Genomic DNA, 18381 nt, shown 5'->3' on the forward strand with positions numbered 1-18381 from the left:
GAGGATAGATGTGATGACATTAAACCTTGTGTTAGAAAAAACTCCAAAAAATAATAAAATGATTTCTCATGATATTCAAAAAGATATTGTGACCGCGTGTAAGATTGAAACTATCAAAGCTATAATAAAGGATTTAGATGGTGACTACATTGCTTTGTTGGTTGATGAATCAAGAGACGTATCACGCAAAGAGCAAATGGCTATTTGTTTATGATATGTTGATAAAAGGGGATTTATGATGGAAGCATTTATTGGACTTGTTCATGTTAAAGATACTAGTGCTTTATCCCTAAAGAAAGCAATTGTGGATGTACTTGCTCACCATTCTTTAACTTTAGCTTATGTACGAGGGCAATGTTATAATGGAGCAAGCAATATGCAAGGTGAGTTAGGTGGTCTTAAAACATTAATTAGACAAGAAAGTAGATCGGCTCACTCAGTTCATTGTTTTGCTCATCAACTTTAATTGACTCTTATTGCGGTTTCTAAAAGGTGTGTTCAAGTAGGAGAACTTGTATTATTGACTTCAAATATTTTGAATGTGTTGGGAGCTTCCTTTAAACGTGTGGATAAATTTCGAGAATATCAAAAAGAAAAACTCCAAGAGGAATTAGATATGGGTGAGCTAGAAACGGGTAGAGGTTTGAATCAAGAACTTGGTCTTATTAAAGCCGGTGATACTCGTTGGGAATCTCACTACAAGTCGTTTAAAAATTTTATTAGTAACCTTGCCTCCATTGTTGATGTACTTGATTCTCTTGTTGAAAATGCAAGTACTTCGGAAGAAAAAGCTAGCGCATAGGGATTTCTTAGAAGTTGTCAAACTTTTGAGACTGTTTTCTTGTTGCATTTGATGACTGATGTTTTAGGAATCACAAATGATCTTAATGTGTCATTACAGAAAAAGGAACAGGATATTGCTAATGCCATGATTCTTGTCAAAGTAGCAAAGAGAAGATTGCAAGCATTACGAGATAATGAATGGGATCCTATTTTTAAAAAGACTGTTGGTTGGGATTCGCTCAAAGAAAAGGTCGAGAAATTTTGTATCAAGCATAGTATTCCATTACCCAAGTATGATGAGCCATGTGCTAACTCAGGGAGATCACGACGTAAAGTAGTTGATTATACTACTTTGCACCATTACCGTGTGGATGTGTTTTATAAAATTATTGATTGGCAGTTACAAGAACTTAATGACCGTTTTAATGAGGTGACAAGTGATTTGCTTAATGGTGAAGCTTGCTTGAATCCAATTGATACATTTTCTAGTTTTGACATCCAAAAGATATTGGTGATGGCTAAATTATATCCTGATGATTTTGATGAGTTCAACATGAGGGTTCTTGAGAATCAACTTGTTAATTATATTATTGATGTTCGTGATATTGATAAAAGATTCTCCAATTTAGGCGGACTTGGAGAACTTTCAAGAAAGTTGGTTGAGAAAAAGAAGCATTTAACCTATCCTCTTGTATTTCTTTTAGTGAAGTTTGCTTTGCTTCTACCTGTTGTCACTGCATCAGTTGAAAAAGTTTTTTCGGCAATGAAGTATATCAAAAATGACTTGCAGAATCGAATGGATGATGAATTCTTATATGGTTGCATAGTGCCTTATATAGAAAAAAGAGTATTTAAGAATATTTCTAATGAGTGTATTATAGAAACATTTCAAGGGATGAAGCGTCGCCGAATGCACTTGTAATTATATTTTCTGATCAAGTTTTTATTAATAGAATTTGCTTTGTTGACTTTTTTTATATTATATGTTTCAACTTGTTATCTTATATGTTTTTTTATGATTAGTTTGGTTCAAAAATTCTTCTTCTTCAATATACGGTTTACAATATTTTTTTATGACCCACTTCTTTTTCTAAAAATATGAACACCCTTAACCAAAATCCTGGCTCCGCCACTGCATTGCCATCCTATTTTTAACTGCCATCTGCTTCGTCTCAATCTTTTCCTTTCCACTAGAAGATGAAGGTTGTAATGAATGATCGTATAATTTTCTTTCCAGCATATTTGATCAAATTTGCTTCTTCTCTGTTTCAGCAATATACAGTTTCAGGAACACGCAGTGCAAAAAAATAATTATAGAACGGGCAAATAAATTTTGCTTCGAAACTGAAAGTTCTGTGTCTGATAAATATTCTTCTGTTGTTTCATATCCATCTTCTGGAGTATCCAAAGGTTGAGTGTTGTTTTTAGATCCTCCCCGCTGTCCAGCCTTGGTGAATAACTCAAATGTTGTCTGAGCACTTGACATTGCTCTCTTCATTGGTGGCTTGGCTAAAATTTGGTGTAGATAAGCTATTACGAAGACCAAAACGCCGTCCTTCCTAGCAAAGGATGCATCCTCCCCATTACTTGGAAATTTCTGCAAAACAAGTTAAGACACTAATCCACTTAGATAGGTACGTAATGCGATAAGCATTGCAACCAAGGTGTTATTTACATGAAGACTTTCTAATTAGCTTGACGGCTTCTTCTCTTGCACAAAAGCTCTTATGTCAGCCCCAAACACTTGAAAGAAAAATTTCTATTGTAATGGGAAGAGGAGAAATATTGTGTCCTACCTGAAGAATATTGACATTGATGTTGTGTTGCTCAAGATATGTCATAAATTCATAAAAAATCTCCCTTGTTGGGAGATAATGTCCACTGTGGCCAGACAGCCTACATTATGCAAAAAGATTAAATTCAGTAAAGCCAAGTTTAAGAAAAAACTGGTTGCAGGTTTGGCAAATTTATGACGTTTTATTCGATCTATACCTTTAGAATACCATCTTCTATCACTAATCTTCCTGCAGATAATGTGGCTCCACCGGCTAAGAAACTTGAATGTTGAAAAGTTCCTTTTTGCTTCATCCCGATGTTCAAGTCCTTCAACACACTTAGCACAAAGATCCACTTGGTATCTTTTGGACCTCCCCTCGTATCAAGAATCCTTCCACTCTGCTTGTAGATGAACTTTCCAAGCTCCCATAATTACAACTTCATATGCCTCCCTTTCTACTTGTATTTATAACTCATGAGTTGCATTAAACACGTTGTCTAACATTTCTTCTTACCTCAAGCGGCTAAAGAATTATAATCTCCTTAGAAGTGCAAGTATTTGTTTTTGAATTTTACAAAGAAATTTAAAACAATTTAACCTTACCACATCAGATGTAAAGTAGTCTTACGAATATCAAACAAGTTACCCTCAAGACTGAACCAAAAGAGATTAGTTCACAACCATCACGAATATCTAAGATCCATTATCCACTCCTGTTTGGTTACAAATTTAAAATAGAAATATAGAGAATCCGCTCGCCGATCAGATAAACCAGCGTAGATTTGAATACCTTTAAGAAAATCTGATGCCCTACAAGACAGGATTAAACTCACCGGACCAAGATACTTGATGCATTGTTGATGAATTTTTTATCTAGGACACTTCTCAAGATTTACTTATTTACCTTCACCTATGTCCAACCTGCAATATTCCAGAGAACAACGTCGAATTTAGAAGTTGAAATTGAAATCAAGTTGTTTGTTTGAGTTACTTGCTGAGCAAAGAAAATCTTACCAATAGAAGAAGGGTTGTTTACTGTTAGCTTGGAGCCACTTGGTGTAATAAAATTAAAGATTATGACCATAGCGATGTCGAGGATCAACCTGTTTTCAGAGTAATGAAAGTAAATATAGAAAATCCCACAAAAATGAGAATTGATGACATTGTTATGTAAACTTTGTGGGAGAAAAGTGCTTACTTCTTTTAGCCAATGCTGCAAAGCAAGCTTACATGCCTTTTCATCTTCCGACAGACCTTTACCGACCTACCAACACAGACAAAGTCCTAAGTGTAGCACAACTTAATAAAGATTCTGAAACGGAGTTTGTAAATGGTATGGTAAAATCAATCGATACCTTAGCAGCTCTTGTTAAAGCTCTTGACCAACGGAAATAGCAATTTGGGGTTTATGAATGTGAAAGAATGATATAGAACTATGCTTGGCTTCAACGGAGGCTAATACCTTCCACCTGTAAATTACACTCAAAATTGAGAACAAACATAGCATGCATTAAGGTATGAACTATCATGACATACGGCTCTGTCATAAAAGTTAAAAGGACATCCCGATGCATTAAGCTCCCACTATACACGGAATTTGGAAAAGGGCCGGACCACAAGAGTCTATTGTACACAAACTTAACCTGCATTTCCGTAAGAGGCTAGTCACTACATGGCAGAAACTTTACCAATTACCGGGGTATGTCATAAAAGTTTGCTAATCATAAATGCTTAAAATACTATACCATCTCTGCTCAATCAGAATAGCACAATCCGCTAGTCGTCTTCGAGTACGAAAACATTTGTATGTCTTTTGCAAATTCACTGCAGCCTCATCTCTTTGTTTCTCACCTACCAATGGTGTCATTTTAGTATTTTCATCGGACATATCATGCTTTTCTTCAGAAATATCTTCACTGTTCGTTTCTCTATTAAATTTTCGTCCATACGATTCTGGTAGCATGTCTTTTGCAGTTTCTTGGGCAAGTTTGTCAAAAGAACACCATGGAAAACTATTTTGCCAAAGTTTCAAACTTGTGAGAATAATTTGCCAAAATGATACTTAAATCCACATCATCATCAACTTTTCCAACTTAACAACTTTACCCACAAATTTTATAATAATTCACTTTAACTCAATACTTCTAACTTAATAAATTCATCCACATATGCCTGAAACATCGGTACCTCACTTCTCGCATCTTGTCTTCCACTAAAGCTACTCTGCATAATTTTTAAATAATACACTTCAACTCATTCCATCATCCACCATTATATATATAAAATATCTAGGTTTCCAAAAATATTAAATAAAAAAAATCCAAAAGCTAAAATAGAAGGTGGTTGTTTTTCCTCCAAAAAGCTCCACAAACATCATAAGCTTATCCATTGCACCCATTGTTACCCCATTTGTTTGGTATCTTCTCAAACACACGTTTCATCATTGTTAAAAAACTTGAAACCATTCACATTACTCAAAAGCACTTTAGAAAGTACATTACAGCAGCTCAGGCGACTCCAAGTTCATTTCTCTATTCCATAAACCCAAGGATCGTTGATTAAAAGCAATATTTGCAATTTCACGGTTTTCATATGAAAAGCTGCCCAGTCATCGACCATTGATCGTCATTCATCAACTGTGAATATAACCCAACCTAGACCATAAGCATAATCTACCGTCGACCAAAGCCTAATTCCATGATGTCTATTGCAGAATTTGTTCTGGTTTCTGGTGATTTCATGGGAGAATGGGTGGAGACTCCCAAATGCTGGAAATGGAGATCTTTTACCAAGGTGACAATTCCTATTGCTGTTCGTCGCAATAGTTTGTATGACGAATTGGTTGCAAGCGTAATGCAGAGCGGGGATCTAGATTGCGCGTCGGGCGACGTCGTGATTAGTTATCTAATGAATTCGAGGGAAAAGGTAAATCCTACGATCATAAATAGTGATGTACGTGTGCTGATGTACATGATAGATGTCGATGCAGATGACTTTAGGCCTATTTTGAGGATAAATATAGCTGAGAGGTCCTTCGAAGGACCGGTAAATTCATCAGAACCCCCACCCCCACGTTCGACAGTCGACGATGATTTCAGTGATTACGAGAACGATGGCGATCATCCTATTAATACGGAAGATGATTCTATGCATATGGAAGACCTTTCATCAGACTCGCAAGACGACAAAGAAGACCATGGAACAGGATCACAACCGGGACATTTCTTTACCAACGAAGCCAATTTCCATATCGATCAAACATTCGCCGAAAAGAAAGTGTTCAAATTCTAGTAGACGCAGCAGCGGTGAGGCAGTGTTTTGATTATTGTTTGGAGAAGAACTGCTCCAAATTCTTGAAGGCAAAATGCTTATCTCGTAGTTGCGGCTGATTGCTGAGGGCAATGAAGTACGAAACCTCATGCAGATTTCGCATATACAAGTATGTTGGGTTGCACACGTGCGGTGTTGAACACGCCACCCGCAGGCATAAGAGATTGTCCTCCGAATTAATTATTTCACTATGCGTAAATCATTTTCGGGATGGTAAGGGTCCAAGCATAAGCGAAATTCAAAGGATTGTGTTCAAAGAGTTGCATTGCCACGCAAGCTATTGGATGTGTTGGAAAGGAAGTGTAATTCAAAGAACATTATTCGCGAGACACCAGTGCACAGATATACTTGTTTGCCGGCTTTTTCCCACATGGCGGAGTTGTTGAATCCAGGGTCTTCCTACTCTATCATGGTACACCAGATTAATGGATCATTCGTTTACTACTTCTTAGCATTCGGAGCTTACATAATGGGATATGCCCATATGAGAAAGGTAATTATCGTCGATGACACATATTTGTATGGAAAGTACGGGGGCGTGTTACTAAGTGCGGTTGCACAGGACACCGAAAATCACATCTTTCCAATTACCTTTTGTGTTGTCGATAAAGAGAACGATGCTTCTTGGACCTTCTTCTTCCAGAAGTTGAAGTCTATCGTAGAAGATGAACTAGATCTACGTGTCTTCTCCGACAGGCACATCAACATTGCCAATGCCTTCTCCCGTGTTTACAGTCGTTCACATTATGAACTCTGCATGAGGCACCTCGCTGAAAATCTACGTATAAATCAGCACTGTGGAGAACATCTTTATCCATTCTACGCCGCGGCAAAGACGTATACTGTTGATGAGTTTAGCGAGCATTTTGCCGAATTGAAGAATAATATTCCCAAGGCAACACATATCCTTGAAAATGTGCTTGGTTTTGAGAAATGGAGAAGAGCACACTTCCCGGGCAATAGGTACAATGTGATGACCACAAACATCGCCGAGTCGCTCAACTCGGTGTTGATGGATAAACGTGAGTACCCCGTGTCGTATATATTCAATTGTTAGAAAATTTGGTGAAAAGTTTAGGGAGCGACATGCCTTTGTTGCTGGTCAAAACAATAAATTTGTGCTATGTGCGGAAAGGATCCTAAGGTATAACAAGAGTGCAAGTGATTTCTTGTATGTGACTAATGCAAATGGGGGTCTCGACCAATTCACGGTGTTCGGCAATGGCGTTAATGCCAAGGTCAATCTGTTGGAGAGGATTTATTTTTGTCGGAAATTTGACTTGGTGAAAATGTTGTGCTAACATGTGATGGCAGCTTTGCGAGCAAAGTATGGCGATAGCGTAGGTTATGGTAACTCCATCTACGAGTACTCTTCGCTAATTTATAAGCTGAAACTTACCTCTTCGCGTACTCAAAAGCTATTAACATTGTCCCTCCAGAGGTCGAATGGGACTGTGCCACAGGAAGTGCAAGACAGTAAGATTTCTCCACCCCCTACGATCGCGAACTCAGAAAGAAAAACGTCAAACGCACTAAGGGCGTCGGTGAGACATTCAAGTCCAAAAGGAGAAATAGGTGTTCGATATGCAAGAAATTCGAGCACAAAAGAACCACATGTGGAATGGCCAACAAATCATAGGTAACCTTTTTTTTTTTTGCTTCAGTTATAAAGCTACTATTTTGGGGGATAAATGTTCATTTTTGTAGAATTTAACATTCAGTTGTAATCGACTTAAAGCATTGTCTACGATTGACTACGTAGATTCTATGGTATATCGTTCACACGGTCTATAAAATATTATGTATTGGTTATATGATTGCTTATCAAACATGCTATGTTGGTCTTTTTATCGCCTTATCTCTCCAGTCGATGCAATGAATCATTGTTTCCCATTCCCATTTAATGAAAATTTACAGAAACGTCTGTTTACAAGAAAAACAGCTGGCATACGCAAACCAAGCGTTTTCTCTTCTGACACATGTTGACTGACCATTGGGTGTATATATGAAGGACGCCATCTATTGGTCTATAAGTAGAGTGCCTATTTTTACGTAACCCTTTAGTTGTCCCTAAACCCAATATCAAAAACCCTCTTCTTCTTCTTCTTCACCCAAATCAAAAAACATGCCTCTAAGAAGGATACCCCTTCGCCCCGTCAAACGTGTTTCCCCAAGACACTACGACTTTCTCTTTTTTAGGAATGATTTCGATCGCCCATTCTATGGCCTGGGTCAAGACCGCATCTACCTAGAGTGGGAACTCCATCGAATTGCTCTTTTCCTGAGGACAATTCTGGAAAGACTTGGAATGGATGGCCCTGACTACATCACCCCCCAGCATCCCCATGAAATCTGTTTTTTAGTTTTTTATTTTCTTTTATGTTTATAAGTTTTTATTTTGTGTTCATTGCAAAAGAAGATTTCTTGTAGGATTGTTGTTAGAAGAAAACTTCTTCTTTTTTTGCTTATTTTGCAAGTTCTGGCCGATGTGCCAATGTTATCAATGTAAAAATCGTATGATTATGCAATGAACAAAGTATTTATATTTTCAAATTGAGTTCCCCTCATTTGGTTATTGTTATTTTTTGTGTTTGTATTCGTAGTGAATGCATCTGTAAATACAGATCACATAAACAGTTTATCATCGATCACATAAATAGCCTATCCTCAATCACATGCATAGTCTATCGTCGACCTAACATAGTAGTTGATCATCGATCATGTTAATCGATGGACCAACAGTTAAATTAAAATAGATAATAACAAGTTTTGGGGCTGGTGGAGTAAAATAATTAAATTAAAAATGATATAAACCAATAATGACATGTTTTGGGGCTGGTGGAATAAAATAATTAAAGTAAAAATGATATAAACAGATAATAGCATGTGTTGGAACTGGTGGAATAAAATAATTAAATTAAAAATAATTTTAACTGATAATAACATGTTTTGGGGCTGATGGAATTAAATAATCAAATTAAAAATGATATAAACTGATAATAACATGTTTTGGGGCTGGTGAAATAAAATAATTAAAGTAAAAATGTTTTGGGGCTGTCATCGATGTTGATCCACGTCAAATTCATGTAAAAATACTTGTACTTTAAGGGTCCATCGATCCTTTTGGTCTACCATAGACTTACACCTTCAGAATTGCATAGATTGGTCTCCTGCTTATTCGTAGACCACAAAGGTGACATGTACCCTTCTATAGATCAATAATTGGATGTTGTTTAAAAATGAATAAATAAATTAAAAATAAATATAGTGTGGGTTTGTACACATTTGAAGGAGTGTAAACAAGTCACATAAACATATTAGAGCTTATAAAAATTAGGGGTGGTGAATTAAGGAGAGTGTGGGTGGGTATTGGTCGAAACAAACAATATCCTAAGAGTAATGTTTATCGAAGCACAAGTATGTTTTGAGGATGTTGATTGTATTTGATGACTACCCATTCCACATCCTCCTTCAATCACCACTCTTAAATCATTACACCCAAATCAAAAGAGTATGTGGAATGGATAGTTGTTGAACAATCATCATCCTCAAAACACACTTGTGCTTTGACAACCATTACTCTTAGGATATTGTTTGTTCGACTAATACCCATCCACACACTCCTTAATTTACCACCCCTAATTTTTATAAGCTTTAATATATTTATTTGACTTTTTTACACTCCTTCATATGTGTACAAACCCAAACTATATTAATTTTTAATTTATTTATTCATTTTTAAACAATATTCAAGTGTTGGTCTATAGCAGAGGTCTACGCATTATCAGGAGATCAATCGACGCACTCCTAAAGTCATAAGTCTACGATAGACCAACTGAATCGATGGACCCTCAAAGTACAAGTATATTTTTTATTGTAATATTTTTTACTTTTTATATTATTGAGGGTTCATCGATTACGAGTGTCTACGGTAGACTTTGGTATCTTGTTGATGGCAGATATAGGTCATGGTCTACGACAGTCTATTAATTGTCACCACTATTTCAAAAAAACATGTTGCTTCAATGGTAATTAACGGCTATTTTTGTAATCCATCAGTATTAACACTTCATTTTTACTTCATATATAAGGTTTCCATCCCTCATTATTTTATTTCATTCACTTTGTTATGTTTTTAAAAAATCTACAATGTCACAAGCATCTCAAACATCCAATTCTAAAAATACTATAATTTGTCATTGCGGAAATGCGGCTCTCTTGAGGACATCATGCACATATTCAAATCCAGGTCGCAAATTTTATAATTGTGCAATTGCGAAGGTGAGCTGTGCTTTTTTTTTTTTTATATATATATATAAAGTTAAGTTAATCGTTGTGTAATTATTATTTTTTCCTAGGATAGTGGCGCATGCTTATTTTTTAAATGGCTCGATGAGCTATCACCTCCAAGCAGTCCATCAACATTGTGTCCGGGACCCGGGACATCAAATTTTCGTGGCTTGGCAAAATTTAGTCTACTACGAAGGCTCCAAGAATGCGAAAAAAATAGATATTTTCTTATGAATCTGTTCAAAGATGCCGAATAACAAAGGGATCACCTCAAAGTATTGTTACATGACACCCAAATACAGAGGGATCAACTAAAACAAAAATTAATTTTGGCTGAAGAAAAGGAGAATGGCCTGAAAATGATGTTATGTGCTATAATGCTAGCATTCGTTATTTGAAAAAGTGTAACATAGATGTAGTGATATTGAATAAATAATAATACTTCTAATTTTCTACAATGTTAAACACTATTTTTGATAGAATCATAGTCGATTAACTTAAAATGGAGCAGCATAGTAATGATTGATTATGAAAGAAGTATACCAAAGATTAGATAAATATTCTATGAAACATGAAAATGTCTCATATATCCTACCAAACAGATCATTCAACACATTAACAATAAAATAATTCAAATGTCTTTTTCACAATTTTCCTCCTCATCAGCATAGGTGTTGTTGATTTCATTAACGATATCAAGAACCCATCTTGTTTTTCTTTCGCACCTTTTTTTCCCTTCATCTTCAACAGTTGCTTCTTTCTCACCTTCCTTTTCTTCTTTTTCTTCATCCGTTGCTGCTTTATCAGTTTCGTCTTTGTCAGCTTCTTCTTCTTCTTCTTCTTCATCAGCTGCTGCTCCTATTTTTTCAGTTTCTTCTTTTTCCTTGGCTTCTTCAACTACAGCTCCTTCTTTTTCCTTGCCTTCTTCTTCAACTGTTGTTACGTCTTTTTCAACTTTTTCTTCTTCTACTGCAGCTGCTTCTTTTACACTTTCTTCTTGGCTCTTATCTTCTTTCATTTCTTCTTCTTCATCCTTTTCTTCTTCTTCTTTTTCCTTTTCTGCCACGATAGAGGCCAACTCATCCATTTTGCTCTTTTTTTATTCTTCTTCATTCCTCTCCAATTCACGAAGGTCCACATGCACTGTATCATTATATTACAAAGTGTTACTGATATTTAAAGCTGAAAATTCATTAACAACATCAATTATTAAATGAAGTTACCTCGCTCGTGTTATTGCTCATCCTGTTCCTTTTTCTTCAGTCTTTTCTCTCTATTATAGGCAGCAATATCCAACACCACTTCCTCGAGTGCAGCAACACGCTTATGAATATCCTCGAGGATTGATGTGCCCACTGCATATTTGGAGGTGCTTGGAGTATCATCATCACCAATGCGTACTTCAACGGGGTTACCACCCAAATCCCGACATCATTACTGTCCTCATTGGAAATAAGGATAGTCACCCCTTCTAACTCTTTCTTTAAGTCATCGAGGACGTTATTCTTCACCTCGTCTATATATGGATCAAAGGTAATCATGTAATCCATCTTCGTCTTACGAAGAATAGGGATGATGTACGAGTGCACGTTTTACAAAATATCAATTAACAATTACATAACATTCGATACAACAGTAGTATTATTATTGAATGGATCGCCTTCCATTATCTGATCATTTTTTTGTAGTGTGCTATCTGAAGATGCAGGGAATGGAAAAGGCCTTATCCGTTGATTTTTCAGCAAATTTTCCATGATAAGAAAAGGCCTCGTAGATTCAAACCTGTAAGCAGTACAACAGTAGATTCAAACCTATAAGCAGTACAGTAGTAAAAAAAGAACTCACAGTCTATGACAAAGTATAAATAAAATAAGAATCTACAATAAACTCACTAAAGGGTTTATGGTATATACCATGAATGCTCAGAGAAATCCGAATAGAGCGTAGGATGTCTTTTGCTTCTCATCAAATACTTCTCTCTGCTTCTTCAGATCACTTTTCTTCTTCAGATAGTCTAGGGTCAGTTGAAATGTCTCTTTCCCCCATGGATAATTCTCGAAGAAACTCAAAGAATCGACCATTCGAATCAGTTTTGTGTCGACAACCTTCGTCGAATCTTTTGCAAGAACCATGGTGTGCAAGAACCACAGTAAACAACACTTAAACTTCTGGTCCTCGTTCAAATTATTCCCTCTGATCAAGTTAACAAGTTGGCTGCCGTAATATTTTTATTTTTCGTCACCTTAAAGTAAAAATGATCCCTCTTGTCTAACACCTTATTCATTTTTTATTCACTGAGTATGATGAGCAGTTCAGCCCCGTGATAAAATAAAATTCTTTCAATCCAAAATAGACAGGCTTGTTGTTAATGCAAAACCACATCTCATGACGCATCTTGTCCCTCTAGAAGCGTCACAACAACAAATAATGGACCAACTGCCCATTGAACTTGAGATGTTCTGGCAGGTTTCTCAGGTGTCCGAAACAGGACCGCTTGAATATTTTTTTCAACTTCTGGTCGACAAGAACTTGCTTAAATTCTTCATAAGCAGTCATTCTTGATCTGACCGATATCTTCGTCGGGTAAGATCCGACCTTGTCCGTTATCATTCGAAGGTCATACTGCTTCACGAAAATGAACCTTGACAAACATGGCATGGACAAGAGATCATTATCCCCATCATCACTGTTTCTCCCACTTCTCTCGCTCTCTTCACTGTCACCACTAACACTGCGCTCGGGGAGGATATCTTCACTAGACTCGGCGTAGTTGCTTATCTCCTTTAAATTCTAATCTGATTCGAACACTTCCTCGTCAATTTTATTTCTTTTTGAGATATTTTCAACTGCCTAGGCTTTTCTTTTTCTACTTCTACCGGCTTTGCCTTTAGGATGGATGGTTTTTTACCCATTTTCAACACAATTTACACGTACAGAACAAATCTCCCATTTTCAGTTCATAGACCACAAGTCTATCAATAGAAATAAGTTAATGCTCAAATGACCCCCCCTCCCCCCCAAAAAAAATAAAAAAATAAAGAAATACCCCACCAAAATCCAACATGGAGTATCAAAATCAAACTAGTGCACCTAATCAAACTAATTAGCTATTAATATTTCAATTTTCACTATTTCAGCCATCATATTTTAAAAGAATTTCATACTTCTAAAAATTGTTTTTAATCTAAGGCATTCTGATTTCATAGACCACTGATCTACGGACAGAAACAGGTGACTGTTGGAATCAAACTACCAAAATAACTCTTCAAATAATGATTATCCCACCATTCCATCATCACAGTTCACTCCAAAACATCAATAAGTAAACCAAAATCCAACATGCAATATCAAAACACAACAATTACTAAAAAATCAAATCGGTGCACCAATCGAACTAATTAGCTATTAATCTTTCAATTTCTACTATTTAACCAACCATTTTTTAAAAGAATTTCATACGTCTAAAAGTTGATTTCAATCTAGGGCATTCTGATTTCATAGACCACAGGTCTATGGACAGAAACAATTGACTGTTCGAATCAAACTGCCAAAATAACTCTTCAAATAACGATTATCCCACCATTCAACACTTCTTTGCTAAAAAAAATAATGGAACTAAACCAAAAATCCTTAATCAACCAAATTCAAAAAAAATTCCTGCATCACTACGAATCGATTAGCAAAGAAACCTGTTTAAATGGATCTACAAATGATCGAAACATGATTTTAACTAACCTTATGAAGCAACAATGACCTCTTAGTAGCTGCAGAAGAAGGAAAAACGAAAATGGTGTTTGGGGAGAACTGTTCTTCAAAGTGGGAGTTGGGAGAAAATTTAAGATGAGAGAAAACACTTTTTTTTATTCTAATAAGTTGAAGGGTGTTAGTGTATTATGTTAAATTTGTAGATGGGTGTTAGTGTATTATGTTAAATTTGTAAGGTTAGAAAAAATGATACAATGGTCCTTTGGCCCACATGTGGGCCTAATTTTTCACCCTTGTCACACTTTTTATACCCTAATCCTAAAAAATAATTCAAAAAGAAATTTAGGGTCCCTTTGGCGAAATAGTTTTGAGAATGGTAGCTTTTGCCAATTTTTCCCCAGTTTCTTACTATGCCACACTAATCTACAATACATACAATTCTTTTGATGTCGTTGCTTTCATAAAGAGAACATGAACAAGTCAACAAAACCAAGTTCACTCCATGTCATTACTTTTATAATTCATAATTACAACAACAAATAAAGACACATCTGCGACTTGTAGGAAATTCAACCCAAACTTGTATCTTTATTCACTGACCGCGGAAGAAACAACTCAATATCTTTAGTGCATTTTGAAACTGATTTAGGAAATTTGTGGGTTAATTCAGGGAAACTGAGTAAAGTTAAGTAGGCTTTAATGTCAATTGGTTTAGAAATTACCGACAGTGTAAATGGCACTCGTATCTAGATAAATTTTAAATTTATGCGCAAATACCAAAATAACATCAATTGAAATGTACTACATTCAAGATGAACTAATGTGATAATTTGGAGCAAAATATTTCAAAACATGTTCATCAGACTGGTATTAACAATAACTAAAATGTTAATCACACGAAATCTTATATCATCACACAACGAACAAAAGACTTGTACGATTATCAAATGAAAGTTCAAGTAATGTAGTTGGTTTAGGAAAAACTTACCGATAGTATAAATGGCACTCATCTCGAGGTAAATTTCAAATTTATGCGCACATTCCTTGGCCTCTTAGAATTTATTTCCAATTCCTCAACTTGATTATTTCTTAATCCTGATGAATCAAAAAGAAGTCAGCCTTGAATTATAGAGTCCAAAAAAGGGAATGAGATATAAGCAATTGCTAAGATTTGCCTACTAATAAACAAATAAAGTGAAATTAGTCGGTACTCTATTATTTTCTTGAAGATAAATCTAAGGACACTCACATCAACCATAATTTTAGCCATAAAATTGGGAGATAGAAGTCTGAAGAAAATGAAAAGAAATTTGTTACAAATGAAGAATATACCTGAATCGATATTATACTATTGAAGAGGAATAGAAGAACTACTGCCTCCGTTTAAAAAAGAATGACCTACTTTACTTTTTAGTCCGTTTAAAAAAGAATGACCCTTTTTCTTTTTTGGCAATACTTTAATTTCAACTTTCCATATGACATGTTTAGGACCATAAGATTAAAGGGCATTTTGGTACATTTGACACAACTTTAATTCAAGGCCACAAGATTTAAAAGTCTTCTTTATTTTCTTAAACTTTGTGTCAAGTCAAAGTAGGTCATTCTTTTTTAAACGGAGGAAATATGATTCTAGATTTTCACTCTATGTTGAAAATCTTGGGTTTAGAGTGGAAAGATTGAGATGGATGAAGAATAAGTAAAAAAAAAAGGTATTCAAGAATCCCACTTTCCAACTTATAACAACATAAAAAAATAATGTCTAGTAAAAAAAAGATTGAAAACTGACTATGAAGAAAATAATAAATTAGAGAAACTTACCTATGAGGCTTACTGATGAGGATTGAACAAACAGATGAATGTAATTGAGAGGATGCTCTTATTTATTTAAGTCTAGAAATGTCTTCTATTGCATATGTGGTGGTAATGCTAGACACATGGGTGTATATTATTTTATCATGTGGTAGAAAAAAGTGAAAAAATCAAAGATATTTTGGATATTTTATAGATAAAAAAAATATTTATGAAATCCCCAAACATCCTTGATCGTTCCTTTGATCATATTTCTGAGGACACTCACATCATCCATAAATTTCAGCCATAAAATTGGGAAAGAGAAGTCTAAAGAAAATGAAAAGAAATTTGTTACAAATGAAAAATATACTTGAATCGATGCTATACTATTGAAAATCGAAATAAGAGGAATGGAAGAGCTATGATTCTAGATTTTCACTCTATGTTGAAAATCCTAGATTTGGAGTGAAAAGAATAAGACGGATAAAGATTAAGCAAAAAATAAAGGTATTCAAGAATCTCACTTTTCAACGTGTAACAACACAAAAAAATAATGTCTAGGAAAAAAGAAAAGATTGAAAACTGACTATGAAGAAAATAATAAATTTAAGAAACTTACCTGTGAGTCTTCCTGATGATGATTGAACAGACAGATGAATATAATTGAGATAGATGCTCTTATTTATTCAAGTCTAGAAATGTCTTCTAGAAATGTCCTCAATTGCATATGTGGTGGTAATGCACACATATGGGTGGATATTGTTTTATCATGTGGTAGAGAAAAATGAAAACATCAAAGATATTTTGGACAATTGCACAAATAGCTACGGAATATCCAAATAACCCTTAATTTAATCTACAGACAATTTATTTTTTTATGAAATATCCAAAATACCCTTGATCGTTCCTTTGATCATATTTCTATGGACATTCATATCAACTATAAATTTCAACCATAAAATTGGGAGAGAGAAGTCTGAAGAAAATGAAAAGAAATTTGTTATAAATGAAGAATATGCCTGAATTGATACTATACTATTGAAAATCGGTATAAGAGAAATGGAAGGATAAGTCAAATAAAAAGTATTCAAGAATCTCACTTTTTAACTTGTAACAACACAAAAAAAAATGTCCAGAAAAAAAAAGATTGAAAACTGAATATAAAGAAAATAATAAATTAGTGAAACTTACCTATGAGACTTACTGATGAGGATTGAACAAACAGATGAATATAACTGAGAGGATGCTCTTATTTAGTCAAGTCTAGAAATGTCTTCTAGAAATATCTTTTATTGCATATGTGGTTGTAATACTAGACACATGCTGGATATTATTTTATCATCTGTTAGAGAAAAGTGAAAACATCAAAGATATTTTGGACAAATAGCTACAGAATACTCAAATCCTACTCAACAGAAGCCGACGAAAAAAAGGATTATCCTTGACCTGAATCGATGTTGTACTATTGAAAATCAAAATAAGTGGGATGGAAGAATTATGATTCTAGATTTTCTCTCTATGTTAAAAATGTTGGGTTTGGAGTGAAAAAAATGAGACGGATGAATAGTAAGCTAAAAAAAAGGTATTCAAGAATTTCACTTTTTAACTTGTAACAACACAAAAAAATAATGTCTAGAAAAAAAAAAGATTGAAAACTGACTATGAAGAAAATAATTAGAGAAACTTACCTATGAGGCTTACTGATGAGGATTAAACAAACAAGTGAATATAATTGAGAGAATGCTCCTATTTATTCAAGTCTAGAAATGTCTTCAATTGCATATATGGTGGTAATGCTAGACACATGGGTGAATATTATTTTATAATGTGGTAGAGAAAAGTGAAAATAATCAAAGATATTTTGGATGATTGCACAAATAGCTACAGAATACCCAAATTACTCTTAATTTAATTTATAGACAAATTTTTTTTATGAAATACTCAAAATACCTTTTGTCGTTCCTTTGATCATATTTCCAAGGACACTCACATCAGCCATAAATTTCGCCCATAAAATTGGAAGAGAGAAGTTTGAAGAAAATGAAAGAAAATTTGTTACAAATGAAGAATATACCTGAATCGATATTTTACTATTGAAAATCGGAATAAGAGAAATGGAAGAACTATGATTCTAGATTTTCACTCTGTGTTGAAAATTCTGAATTTGGAGTGGAATGAATGACACGGATGAAGAATAAGCCAAAAAAAAGGTATTCAAGAATTTCACTTTCCAACTTGTAACAATACAAAATAAAATATCTAGGAAAAAAGAGATTGAAAACTGACTATGAATAAAAATAATAAATTAGAAAAACTTACCTATGAGGCTTACTGATGATGATTCAACAAACATATGAATATAATTGAGAGGATGCTCTTATTTATTCAAGTCTAGAAATGTCTTCTATTGCATATGTGGTGGTTAGGGGTGTACAAATCGAACCGTTAAGTCAAACCGAATGAATCAAACCAAACCGAGGAAAAAAATCGACTTATGATTTGGTTTGATTAGTTTGGTGTTCAAAACAAAAATCGATCATTCTTGGTTTGGTTTGGTATTAGCAAAAATAAAATCAAACCGAACCGACATAATACATATATAATTTTAATTTTTTATAAGTAAAAAAATATTACTTATAATCTACTTTCTAATTACTTTTATAACTTTTTTATATTCAGAAAATAGATATATATTATTGGGCTTT

General features: G+C 34.6%; 2 protein-coding genes and 1 pseudogene across 4 annotated transcripts; 1 reads left to right on the top strand and 2 right to left on the bottom strand.

The window, feature by feature from the left end:
• The first annotated feature begins 238 nt into the window (after positions 1-238).
• On the top strand, positions 239-1705 carry LOC107860342. Its single transcript, XM_016705666.2, has 4 exons — positions 239-383; positions 507-773; positions 870-1329; positions 1399-1705. The coding sequence occupies exons 1-4, from the start codon at positions 239-241 to the stop codon at positions 1703-1705; spliced, it is 1179 nt and encodes a 392-aa protein (XP_016561152.2).
• A 284-nt stretch (positions 1706-1989) lies between these two features.
• Positions 1990-4523, bottom strand: LOC124898708 (annotated as a pseudogene).
• A 6131-nt stretch (positions 4524-10654) lies between these two features.
• Positions 10655-16808, bottom strand: LOC107844123 (cilia- and flagella-associated protein 251-like). 3 transcript variants are annotated; one of them, XM_047400129.1, is made up of 4 exons: positions 16296-16808; positions 14874-14980; positions 11404-11962; positions 10655-11323 (listed from the first exon to the last, which is right to left on the bottom strand). In XM_047400129.1, exon 4 carries the CDS (start codon positions 11265-11267, stop codon positions 10812-10814), a length of 456 nt encoding a protein of 151 aa, XP_047256085.1. In that variant the 5' UTR covers positions 11268-11323; positions 11404-11962; positions 14874-14980; positions 16296-16808; the 3' UTR covers positions 10655-10811. The 3 variants fall into 3 exon arrangements, with proteins under 3 accessions (XP_047256085.1, XP_047256086.1, XP_047256083.1); XM_047400130.1 differs by lacking the exon at positions 16296-16808 and having other exon boundaries at positions 10684-11323; positions 14874-15265; XM_047400127.1 differs by lacking the exons at positions 14874-14980; positions 16296-16808 and adding an exon at positions 12094-13235 and having other exon boundaries at positions 10684-11323.
• Positions 16809-18381: the final 1573 nt, after the last annotated feature.

This window comes from Capsicum annuum, chromosome 1 (assembly GCF_002878395.1).
Source record: "Capsicum annuum cultivar UCD-10X-F1 chromosome 1, UCD10Xv1.1, whole genome shotgun sequence".
Taxonomy (NCBI): domain Eukaryota; kingdom Viridiplantae; phylum Streptophyta; class Magnoliopsida; order Solanales; family Solanaceae; genus Capsicum; species Capsicum annuum.

What these genes read in the sequence shown, in the direction of transcription:
- LOC107844123 (XM_047400129.1), bottom strand. Translation starts at nt 11,267, where the DNA reads ATGGATGAGTTGGCCTCTATCGTGGCAGAAAAGGAAAAAGAAGAAGAA.
- LOC107860342 (XM_016705666.2), top strand. Translation starts at nt 239, where the DNA reads ATGGAAGCATTTATTGGACTTGTTCATGTTAAAGATACTAGTGCTTTA. An exon ending in TTCTCTTGTTGAAAATGCAA is followed by an intron (nt 774 to 869) that starts GTACTTCGGAAG and finishes CTGATGTTTTAG; the next exon opens with GAATCACAAATGATCTTAAT. An exon ending in TATCCTGATGATTTTGATGA is followed by an intron (nt 1,330 to 1,398) that starts GTTCAACATGAG and finishes TATTGATAAAAG; the next exon opens with ATTCTCCAATTTAGGCGGAC.